Here is a 12,834-nt window from a genome sequence, read left to right as displayed (position 1 = left end):
CCCACTTGATCTATCCATCCCCTCCAATAATTTGTCTTGTTCTTCCTTAAATTAATTCAAGCCACCTGCTGGATGAAGCCAAACCTCTGCACATCTATCCTGCAACCATCCTTCCTCAATTAGCATTATAGAGCTGCTGTCCTATACTGTCACTACTTATAGTAATTAGTCTATAAAAGTCAGTGCAAGTCTATAAAACTAAAACAGGACTGCAGCAGGTAGAACTTTCAGCAGGCAGGCTTTCTGAAAACAGTTACAAAAATCATATCTTTTATCAATAGTGAAAAATGTGACTTTTTATGGTCATATTTCCCAAATTTTAACACAGTTAATGATACTTATTTTTATTTTTTTTCAGTTTTTTTTTTAGGAGCATTAGCAACTAAGGCCATATTACTCAGGGGATATGTGGTGGTCATTCCCTGACCTTCCCGCATCCTCCGTATTTGGTTGTCATGGGCTCAAACCCCGGTCTAATCAAGAAGCGTGTGCTAAACACTGCTGCTCCTGCCCACCTGGCTACGGAGGCACTGTCAGTTAATGATACAAATTGAAAGTCAAAACTATAATGAAGAAATATAAATATTCATCATCATTCATCATGAACTTGGTCCAGCTTAGGTCTTTTAAAACCTGTTCCTTTGTAGCTCTTGGAGGTGGCCTTGATCTCGCCATCATTGTCATGGTCGACCCATATCTCTCTCTCTCTTGCCTGTTGTTTTGTATTTAAAGGCTAATTTTGGGATCCAGTGTGGGTTCATTCTTTCTATTCATTCTCTTCTACAGCTGATCCATTTTTTCTGATACCGTTTTATGTCATTTACTATGTTATCTACCTTTAATTTCTCATGGATATCTAAATTTCTTTGGTGGCCTAGTCTTGTAAAGCCTAATAATGGTCTTAAAAATATCATTTGTGCTACTTCTAGTTTGTGTGCATCTTTCTTATTTTTGACCCAAGTCTCACAGCTGTAGAAGAGGGCTGATTTTGAAGTGATGTTGTGCAGTCGTAATTTTGTTTCAGTTGTCATTTGTCTTCTGAAATGGCATTTAATTGTTCTGTTCTGTTCATTTTAATATATTTTTGTAGTTTAGTGTGAATGTCTTTCCCTTCATTTGATATTAAATTTCCCAAATAGGTGAAATCAGATATTTGTTGTATTATTTTGTCATCTATAACAATTTTGACTCTTTGTATGTTTTTTCCACATAATCTCATTGATTTTGTTTTTGAGGTGGAGCTTTTCATCTCGTACTTTTTACCTATTTTATTCAGTTCATTTGCTGCTATCTGTAGTTCATCTTAAAATTTTGCAATTATAACTTGAACATCAGCATATACAGTAAAATCTCGTTAATACAAACTCGGTTTATACAAAGTACTTGTTTATATGAAGCACACACCATTCCCCTGCAAAAGGATAGGTTTTTCTATGTAAATATATTTGTTTATTATAAAATTTGGTTAATATGTATTACAAAGTTCTTTTTCACTCTGTGAGAAATAAATATTGTCATTTTGTATGTTTAATACAAATCTTGGCAGAGCGATCCGATTATTGCCCCCGGCCATCTGGCTCCCTTCTTCCCGAAGGATGGCACTGACTTGTTAGAAATTAGCTTTGTGTAAACAAAAGCAGTTTATGGTAGAGACAATGTCAAGCGCACTCTGAGAAACATCTTTCTGAAGGATGAATTGTTAAATTAACAAAATAATAAAAAGGTTTTCTAGGTTGTTTACATGTACTCCCTCGCTCTCCACGGGAATAAGGTCAGTTGCGATTGTTACCCCATTACCCCAGTTCAAGTTCAAAGAGTCTTTTGCTATTGTATACAGCAATCTATTTTTTGTGCCATTTTATCTGAGCTGATGTCTTTTGCGGGACTTGTGTCTTTTGTTTATATTAAATCTTATCTAACAGTGTTATGGCGACAAAACGTAGACGGACAGAATTAAGCTTGGAAATTAAACTAAAAATTATACAAGAGGCTGATAGGATGGAAAGAAGCAAAATGGACATTGCAACATCCCTTTACCTACTTTATCTACAATACTGAAAAATCGAAAAAGACTTGAAGAAGTGTGTGACACTGGAGCAGAGATGAACAACAGGAAACAAATTCATGGTGCAAAACACAAAGAGTTCGAAATACAACTTTTCGAGTGGTATCAAAAAATGCGTGCATCTAATTTGCCAATATTAGGTCCAATTGTGGGAGAAAAGCAGATTATCTAGCTCAGCAACATGGGATTAGTGAGTTCAAATGCAGCAGTGGCTGGCTCCAAAAATTTAAAGACAGGAATAACTTGGTTTTGCAAAATTTTTGCGGTGAGTCTGGATTAGTCGACAAAGAAAAGGCTACAGACTGATTGTGTTTCGTACTGTCCATCCTTGAAAAATATGAGGCAAAGGATATTTTTAATCTTGACAAATCAGGTTAAACAAAACATTTGCTGTTCAAAGAGAGTCTTGTCATGGTGGAAAATTAAGTAAACAAAGACTCACTGTTCTGTTATTCTGCAATTCAGATGGCATTACAAGATATTGGGTCATTAGGCTTGGAAAACTTACCACTTGTGATTGGTAAGTTTTCCAAGCCAAGATGTTTTAAAGTAGTTAACCAATTTCCCTGTGATTATGAGGCCAATAGAAGTGCTTGGTTCAAAATTTTCAGTCTTGGTTATCAAAATTGGACAGAAGAATGGCTTCAGAAAAAAGGAACATTTTGATCATTCTAGATCATTGTACAGCACATTCTGCCGAGACACTTAATTTCACAAATATATGGCTGTTGTTTTTAACCCCGATACCACCAATTTAATGCAACCACTGGTCAAGGCATTATTTATAACTTTAAGAGAATATATAGAGCCTGCCTGATAAGGTACTTGATCCGCAACATAGGAGGAGGGAACAATTTTCAACAAAATTGGAATGTCTTGGATGCTATCCGTAATCTTGTTATTACTTGGGACAATATTGCATCTATAATCAACTGCTTCAGAAAGAGTGGCTTTGGAGAGAATATCATTGAAAAACATGGTCCAGCAGACAAATGCGATAGCAACATTGAGGAATGGAGAAATTTGAAGGAGCATATGGATTTTGATGAGAATTTGAGGAGTTTGTGAAGGTGGATGATGAAGTTGCTACCACTGCAACGCCAACAACAGAAGAGCTGCTGGGCACCAAACAAAATGATGATGGTTTTGTTACCAGCGACAGCGAAAGTGAAGAAGCACGCACACTGCCATCTAAAAAAGATGCCAAAAATGCATTGAACATATATAGAGAATGTGTTGGCCTGCAGGAACATTGATAAAGAAACAACTATTGCATTTGATAATGTCTGTGCTGTAGTTAAAATTTGCACAAAAACTGTGCAAACTACATTGGATTCTTTCTTTAAATTAGATTCATTTATTAAAAAGTTAATGGTTTGTATGTCTCCTTTTATATTAAGATTGTAATTTTTTTTACTGCAATACTAAAATATTGTATTACATCAAATTTTTTCTGTACAATATTTTTATTTCCGTTAATATTGCTTTTCTCTTAGTTTATCTTACAAATAAAATAAAATTTTTAAAAAATATGTTATTCCTATTACTGTATTGTTAGTCAAGGCTTCTGTTTTTATTTTATTTATTTTTGATATTATTATTATTATTTATTATTATTCTTAGATATACAGTAGGTACCAAAAAAAAAAAAAAATGGTAAAATTTTGACACTTAGCATTAGCATTAGTAGAGGCATATGATGCAAGAAAGCAAGCTTATGCAGCATCAGCCAAAAAAAACCCACTTCCACTTCACCCCCCATTCGTTCGAAATACCTGTCCGGCTGAGCCTTAAATTTATTTAGGCTATCAACTTCCACAACAAGGGATGGAAGTCTGTTCCAACCAACTACCCACTGGTGATTATTCTGAGCAAGAGGAAGAATCCCATCAGCATTGAGCATGCTCAAACCATTCAAAGCTTTATACACCTCTATCAGATCACCTTGCTGGTGCCTAGTCTCCAGACACTGTAATTTGCAAAACTTAAGCCTTTCTTCGTAAAAGCACACCTTTTTCCATTCACTAATCTTGTTGCTCTTCTCTGTACTCGTTCCAGTAGTTCTACATCCTTCTTCAAATGAGGCCTCCAGACCTGTATACAGTACTCCAGGTGTGGCCTGACCATTGCCTTATACAAGGGAATAATCACCTCCTTATCCCTGCTAGAAAAATTCCTGTATATCATTGATAAGACACCATGAGCTACTCTTGCAGCCTGTCTCCACTGCTCAGAGAACTTCATATCTGCCTGCACAATTACCCCCAAGTCCTTTTCATTCTCTTACCACAAAGTTGATACATTGCTCTGGGGTTGCTGTTTCCCATATGTAGTACTTTACATTTGTCAATGTTAAACTTCATTTGCCACCTCTCAGCCCATCTGCTCAACCTTTCCAGATCCTGTTGCAGCAGCATAGTGTCAGTAGTGTCCTTGCAACCTTGCCAACCTTTGTATCATCTGCAAACTTGGACATTAAACTTGATATACCATCATCAATATCATTTATAAATACAGAAAACAATAATGGACCCAACACTGAACCCTGAGGGACTCCACTAATAACATTAGTCCACGATGAGCAGTGTCCATTCATTACCACTTTCTGTCTTCTCCCACTCAACCATCCCTTTATCCATGGCAGCAATTTGCCTCCAATGCCACACTGCTCCAATTTGTGCAGCAATCTTCTATGTGCAACAGTATGAAAAGCCTTTCTAAGATCCAAGTATATAATATCAAAGTTATTCCCTGTATCCAGTTCTTTTGTGACTGCATCATAGTATCCAATCAAATTGGTCAGGCAAGACTTCCCCTTAACAAAACCATGCTGTGTCCGAGCTATAACTGAAGTCTTGTCTAGATGATCCTACAGTGCTTCTTTAACCAGTGCCTCCATTAATTTTCCTGGAACAGAAGTTCCCTGTATCCAGTTCTTTTGTGACTGCATCATAGTATCCAATCAAATTGGTCAGGCAAGACTTCCCCTTAACAAAACCATGCTGTGTCCGAGCTATAACTGAAGTCTTGTCTAGATGATCCTGCAGTGCTTCTTTAACCAGTGCCTCCATTAATTTTCCTGGAACAGAAGTTAAACTCACAGGTCTATAATTACTTGTGTCAGCCTTTGATCCTCCTTTGTGAATTGGGGTCACATTTGCACATCTCCAGTCTGTGGGTACCTCCCCTGAGTCCAAGGAAGCTCTCATAATTATGGTTAAGGGTTTGCTTACTTCCTTTGCTGCCTCCTTTAATATAACTGGATAGATCCCATCCACCCCAGGTGCCTTTCTTGTGTTTATCTTCAACAATTTCTTCTCCACTTTACTCTCAGTTATCACAAGATTCTCTAGCTTACTGCCAGAGTTGAATACGTCTCTGGCATTCCCCTTGCTGAATAACTCCTCATGTGTGAATGTCGATGCAAAATATTCATTTAGTTTGTTAGCTACCTGAGCAGGATCATCAACAGTTGACCCATCGATATCAAGTGGACCAATCTGATTCATCCCCTTCCTTCTAGAGTTTACATAAGTAAAGAACTCTTTGGTGTTTTTCTTTGCATCCCTTGCCAAAGATTTCTCATAATCTGCATTCGCCTGCCTAACCTCCTTTGTAACTTGGTTACAGATCAACTTGTATCTATCATAAGCTTCTGTATCACGTGTTAATTTATATGTATCCCATGCATTTTTCTTCTCTGCCATATGTCTCATTAGTTTATCTGACGTCCATTTAGGTCTAAACCTTGAACAATATATCTTAGTTGGTATGTAAAGCCTAGTAGCTTCCAAGATAAGTTCTTTGAATGCTTCACATTTTGAATTTGCTGTTGGTAACATGATCAGTTGGTCCCACTGTATAGAATTTAAATACTGTCTCACACCATCGTAGTCGCCTTTACGAAAGCAATAACCCTTCCCTTTACCCCTGATGGTAGTTACCTCTTTGAGTAAATCCCACTTCAGCACACTGTGATCACTGCCACCTAGTGGTTCCTTTACCTGCAGATTCTTAATGCATGAAGAATCACTACTGATAATAAAATCAAGAGTATTACTCCCTCTAGTTGCCTCCCGAACATGCTGATGTAGAAAACAATCATCCAATAAATCCACAAAAGCCTTGCTAGTGTGTGAATGGCCAACCCACAAATTTCAGTCAATATCTGGGAAATTAAAATTTCCCATTATAAGACTCTCTGATGTACTGGCCCACTCTATTTCCCTGTACAGTTTCTTATTATACTCATCAGAGTCATTAGGCCTGTAGCACACTCCTACTCTCAATTTTGATCTCCCAATGCTTATGTCACACCAAACTGACTTGACACTGCACTGTCCAGCGATGTCAACTGGTTTCACTTCCTAGATTTTATGTGTTTCTTAACTAATAGCATAACCCCCTCCTCCCTTCCTATCCTGTCTGTCCTTTCTGTAGACGTTGTACTCCCCAAATTCCAGTTCTGCATTCCTTGTGACACCACGTCTCTGATATCCCAACAATATCTGCCTTTGATGCTTTGAGCAATACCTGAAATTCATTGAATTTATTTACCAAACTCCTAGCATTGGTATACACGCAAGTATATGGTGTGCATGCATCTGTTTCTATTCTTAGCTTCCCTAACACAATCCATGTGTTTACCTGTACCGCAATGACTCCCAGCAGTCTCTGAAATATCCTGCATATTGTTTTTCAGGCTTCTGCTCATTCCAATAGAAGCAGTGCAAGAATCACTTTCACCTCTGCCAGTGGCTACTGTTAATCTATTAGTCTTTGTATTCTCCCAATCTAGCAGTTTTCCAACCCACCTAACACTGTCCCGATAGCATCAGGCAGTGTTAGGTGGGTAATATTCTTATTCTTGCACCCTTTCTATATTAAAAATTGTATCCCATCCCTGTAGAAGCAGTCTGTCCTGTTAACAAGTACAGTCCAGGCTGAAAAAATTCTACCCCTTGAGCCTTGCACAATCTTTCCAGGGCCGAATTGATCGACAAGGCTCTCATCATATACTCCCTCCTATCGTGTCTGGGCAGAATTGCAGACACTTTCAAATTCAACCCTAATTCACGGCTTTTTTTCAACAGTGACCTGTACTTGTTAAGTAATTCTGCTGGTCTCCTACTCTTGATATCATTAGTGACAACGTGTACAATATATCACCTTTTGTGCCCTTAAAAGATGATATCCGCTCTACAACGTCATCAACCTTTGTCCCCGGCAGACATACTCTGGTCCTGTTCCACCTATCCTTTTTACAAAGCATGTTCCCCGTTTCTTTGACAATAGAGTCACCAACAACTACTAGTTCCTGTGGGACCAGCGAATTCTGCCTTGGGGGTTGCCGCTGTGTTGCGTGATGACCAAGTGCAAGCTCTGGCGTTGATGTGGGCAGCTGAGAGCTTGATAGGCCCCCGTCAATTTAGTTCCTTCGAGAAGAATTCGAGAACTTTTGGGGGAACTTGTTACTACAAACCTCGTTATTACAAAACATGAAAATTTAGGTCCCTTGAACCTTGTATTAATGAGATTCCACTGGATTTTATTCCTATTGTTCAACTGTATTCCATCGTTAATTGTTTGTTTCCATTCTTTAATAATTTTATTGATGTAGATATTAAAAAACATTTGGTGATAGTCCACATCCTTGTTTGACTCCTTTAGTGGTGTTAATTGGGTCTGATAGTTGGCCATTAGAATATTTTATGCAGACTTTTGAGTTTTATATAGGATTTGCATTGCTTTCCGGAGTTGGGATATTTTCTTCATGTAGAATCTGCCCAAGTTTTTCTCGGTTTACATTGTCATGTGCTTTTTCATAATCAATAAACAGCAGAAATGTTGGTAGGTTGAATTCTCTTCTTTTCTCCAAAATTTGTTATAATGAGAAAATGGCATCTATTGTGTTTCTCCCTTTTCTGAACCCACATTGCTCTTCTTTTAAGAATTGTTCACTGTATTTATTACGTTTATTCTTTAGTATATTAGAGTATAGCTTTTAAGCAGTTGATAGCAGTGTTATCCCTCTGTAGTTGTTAGTTCATTTCTGGAACCTTTTTTGTGTAAATTGATTACTATTCCTGTTTCCCCAATCTTTGGGTATCTGTTGCTTATGCCATATGATGTTAAATAATTTTAGTACTGCATTTTTTAATAAGGTGCCACCATATTTAAATAGTCCTACATTCACATTGTCTATGTCTGGGCTTTTTCAGTTTTTTGATTTTTGTAATAGACAATAAAATATTTAAGGGCAAAAGCCTTATGCTACGAGAATGACTAACATATAGGGTAATGCAAAAGCATCATTTTAACATAGCCATCTACCAAAGTAGTTAAATTAATTAATTAAATTGGCATTGTTTTGGTTATATCTCATATTGTGAATGCCTTTGCAATGAATTGCCATGGTATTGTACCACTTTGAATAAGTAACACTTTAAAATGATGCTTTTGCACTAACCTATACGTTAGTCATTCTACCTCGTAGCATGGGGCATTTGCCCTTAAATATTTTAAGAGTATATATCACTGCACACCATCAGGCATCTCTCATATTGTGAAGTTATACTTCATAACTGGGTTGTCACTATCACAACATCAGGGTACGTGCCCACCCACCGAGGAGATGCCAACAAGCTTTGACACGGTGCCGTCTGGGATGGGGAGCCTGATGGCCATGGAGTTTCCGATAATAGGTAACAACAATATTCTCTACTGGGGAAGCGTTGCATATTCGGGGAATTTATGAGTTTTTTAAGTGGTGTGAGTTGAAGGAATAACTGTCCCTTTCTTCCTTCGATGGCATTTCTTCCTCTTCCTCGTCTACTATCACCTTCCTACATCTTTTTTGCTTTCCTAAGTCTAATAGGGATAGTAGGAAGATAACACAGATCTTTATCCCATTACCATATTTCAAATGGTGCCATTTGTGGTAGTATCCACTGAGAATAAGTAATGGTAGCCACTGTCGAAGTGTTACTTATTCAAGGTAGTACTATACCATGGCAAATCGTTGCAAAAGCATTCACAATACGAGATATAACCAAAATGATGCCAATTTAATTAATTAATTTAACTACTTTGGTAGATGGCTATGTTAAAATGATGCCTTTGCACTAACCTATATGTTATTCATTTTTGTAATATTAACTCTAGTTCTTACATTGTTATATTTTCTTCATCTTCGGTTACCACAGATTCATCTTCCAATTCCCTAGTGTCAGATTATACATAGTTTGAAATAGTGTTGCTTCTATTCAGCTTGAAAGATGGAGTTGGTTTTTATTTGACCATTTGTGTCTAGTTATAATTTCTTAAAATTTTAAAACCTCTTCTCTGTGGGCCCGTGATATCACAGTGATTAGCATTAGCAAAGGCACATGATGCAAGAAAGCAAGCTTATATAGGCATCAGCCAAAAAAAAAAAAAAAAAACCTTATTTCACCCATCCACTCACTTCAAATGTTTGTCAAGTTCTGCCTTGAATCTGTTTAAGCTATCAACTTCTACAACAACAGATGGAAGTTTGTTCCAGCAATCAACCAGCCGTTGGCTAAAGGCAAACTTCTGCACATCTATCCTACAACCGTCTTTCCTCAATTTGAATTTATGCCCTCTTGGGTGATTATTCTGAGCAAGAGGAAGAATCCCATGAGCACTGAGCATGCTAAAACCATTCAAGGCTTTATACACCTCAATCAGATCACCTCGCAGGTGCCTAGTCTCCAGACACTGTAATTTCCAAAACTTAAGCCTTTCTTCGTAAAAGCAACCCTTTGTTCCATTCACTAATCTTGTTGCCCTTCTCTGTACTCGTTCCAACAGCTCTACATACTTCTTAAAATGAGGCCTCCAGACCTGTATACAGTACTCAAGGTGTGGTCTGACCATTGCCTTATACATTGTGGTCTGACAATTGTTTTTTTTTTTCCTTAAAAAATTCATATGATCATCAATTTAAAAGATTTTTTTTTGTTTTAATTTTTTTGAACTTATATCAATGTCCTCTCCTTGATGGTCAGTATAATTTGCATTTGTATTATGTATTATTTTATCTTCAGTGATTACAGTCATCAAGGAAAATTCTAACGTCTGCAAGTATACTGAAATCTCTAAAATCCTTAAATCAGCATTTATAATTTGTGATGATAAAGTCCTGTAACAAAGTGTAACAACTAGACAAATAAGAGAAATAAAATCTGCCTAAAATCAAATCTTGATTTTGAACTAATGAATATATTCAAAATGTTTTCCATAAATCGAGGCAGTGTTAGGTGGGTCGGAAAACTGATCACAGATATAAGGCATGCAGTATTGGAATTTTGGGAGTACAATGTGTACAGGAAGGATAAACAGGATAGGGAGGAGGGGTTATGCTATTAGTTTTAAGAAACATAAAATCTAAAGAAGTGCAGCCAGTTGATATGGGTGGAGAGTGCAGCATCCAGACAGTTTGGTATGACATAAAAACTGGAAAAGCAAAAATGAGGGTAGGAGTTTGTTATAGGCCTGATGACTATAATGAACAACTGTACAGAGAAACAGAATGGGCCAGTAAATCAGATTGTATTATAATGGGAGATTTTAATATCCCAGATATTGACTGGACCTTGTGGGTTGGTTATTCACACACTAGCAAGGCTTTTGTGGATTTATTGGATGATTGTTTTCTAAAGCAGCATGCACCAGCAGAATATAGAAAACAAGGATAAAATGTATAAGTGAAAATACTTAATGGCAATTCTTCTTTGAAAACCAGTGCAAGATCACATTTCATTAATCATAAAGATTTTAAAATAAAAACTCTTAATTCTGAGAAATTCAAGGAGAAGTTTAGAATCTATGGCAATGACCAAAAACTCAACAGGAAAAACTGGTCCAATGGTTATACTGCTAAGCAGCTTAACCTAGTAAATAGAGATAGGGGATAGAAATTATATTATAGTGTCTTATCATTTATAATTTTTTAATTTCATAATTAGTTAATCATAACTTTATACTTTATAATTTTCTTTTACTTTGAAAAACTGATGCCTTGATTGCTTAATATGCAATGTAGATCATGATAATATTTTTAAGTTCTGGTTACAAGATAAATTTTAAATACTTACGTAATTTTTCCAAGTTCACTATATTTTTTATGGAGAAAAACTTTAACATTTTCATGGTGTCCTTCATCTCCTGTTCCATCACTGTTATAAATAGAAGAACAAAGTAACAATTCAAGGAAAATAAGAAAAATAACTTAAAATCTATCAAGAATCCTTGTGAAACTATACTTAACTGATTTCATGTTTAAATTATATCTCCCAAAATTAGTCCATTAAAAAATTCATTCATAAAATCAGGTTTCAAAATTAACAGTGCTTTCATCATGTTACAAATAGCCTTTTTACACAATTAACCTTCCCTTCTGAGTTTATAAATGTCTTTCTCTCCATATTGATGAAGAGATAAATTGATCATACAAAGTATTTTAAAAATTTTCAAAATATAATTTTATTTTTTTACCTATGGATAAAATGCACTCAACTGCACTGGTTGAATTAAAATTATTTTTATCTCACTCTTGAACTGGTTTACCAACTTGGTATTGCAAACGGTTACAATAATGGAAGAAAAAATAATTTGATATTAAACAATCGTTCCTTGAGTATGATACCAACTCATTTTCTCAATGTTAATTTAATATCAATTATTTTATTAATGAATTGAAATTAACATAATATTACAATAACTATATTAAAAACCAGCTAAAGAAAAATCAACGAAGAGACAAACCATGGGTGTTGCCACCTTGAAATCTTTAGCTGGATATGCTCTAATTAATCTCAAGTGATTTCATATTAATCTGGTGAAGCTGCATGAAATTTCCTTATCTCTAAGTTAGCCCTAATGGAGGATAATATTGGAAATACAATGAGAAAATCTGGATGCTTGTCAGTGCTGGAACAGAACTGAGTTTTTTGGGGGGTGGGGAATAAACTGGGAGTCAGGTTTGTTTGTTGGGGAATTGCACTAATATCCTGGATTTAAATATACATACTTGATTGGTATTGGAATATATATATATATATTGCTTCAATTTATGTTTCTTAAAATTTCCAAAAATAATTTTAATTCAACTAATGCAGCTGAGTGCTACATCAAAAGAGATAAATAGCTGTACAAATAACAATGTCTAAAAATTATATCCAGTGCATTCTCTCTCTCTCTCTCTCTCTCTCTCTACAAAGGCTAACATTTTTATGTCAGTCATGGAAATAGTGTCTATTACTGATTTAGAAAATCAGAAGCTGGAATGTGGGGGAGGGGGAAAACAGCCACAGCAAGTTAAAATGAACTAAATTAAATTTATGTAATCTGGATGACACAATCCAACAATCAAACAAAACAGATAAAGCCTAAATTCCTTATGCCTTCTACAGCTTTCTTGCTTGTTAATTTCTTGTTAGTTTCTAATTTCTTTTTTCTTGTTAATTTCTGTGTTGCACAGATTGTGTAAGTGCTAATCTAAGAGTTGATAACTATGAGAAGCCATTCATTTTGATCTTTTCCAATATATATTCCTGACAAAAAAGAATATCTTTTCAGACATTTTTCTTACAATTTTTATCCCTGACTTTGTGAAAATACACACTCTGGCCAAAAAAAATACAAACCACAAACCGGCTGTTCGACTGCAGTAATCTTAAGCCAGAATGGACATATCTATCACAGACTTTAAATGCATATCTATCACAGACTTTGAAAAGATCATA

The 12,834-nt window shown here is 35.9% G+C and overlaps 1 protein-coding gene across 1 annotated transcript in view; it reads right to left on the bottom strand.

Annotated features, from left to right (window-relative positions):
* The window catches only part of LOC150080217 (Na(+)/citrate cotransporter-like), a 130,384-nt gene that overhangs the window by 51,142 nt on the left and 66,408 nt on the right, over positions 1–12,834 (bottom strand). Inside the window, exon 8 of the mRNA XM_090380648.1 lies at positions 11,185–11,265. Within this exon, the coding sequence (XP_090236774.1) occupies positions 11,185–11,265 (81 nt within the window). The remainder of the gene's footprint in view (positions 1–11,184; positions 11,266–12,834) is intronic.

This window comes from Mastigoproctus giganteus, chromosome 9, assembly GCF_048544385.1.
Source record: "Mastigoproctus giganteus isolate SK-2022 chromosome 9, ASM4854438v1, whole genome shotgun sequence".
NCBI classification, from domain to species: Eukaryota; Metazoa; Arthropoda; class Arachnida; order Uropygi; family Thelyphonidae; genus Mastigoproctus; species Mastigoproctus giganteus.
This window is presented reverse-complemented; position numbering and strand designations above follow the sequence as displayed.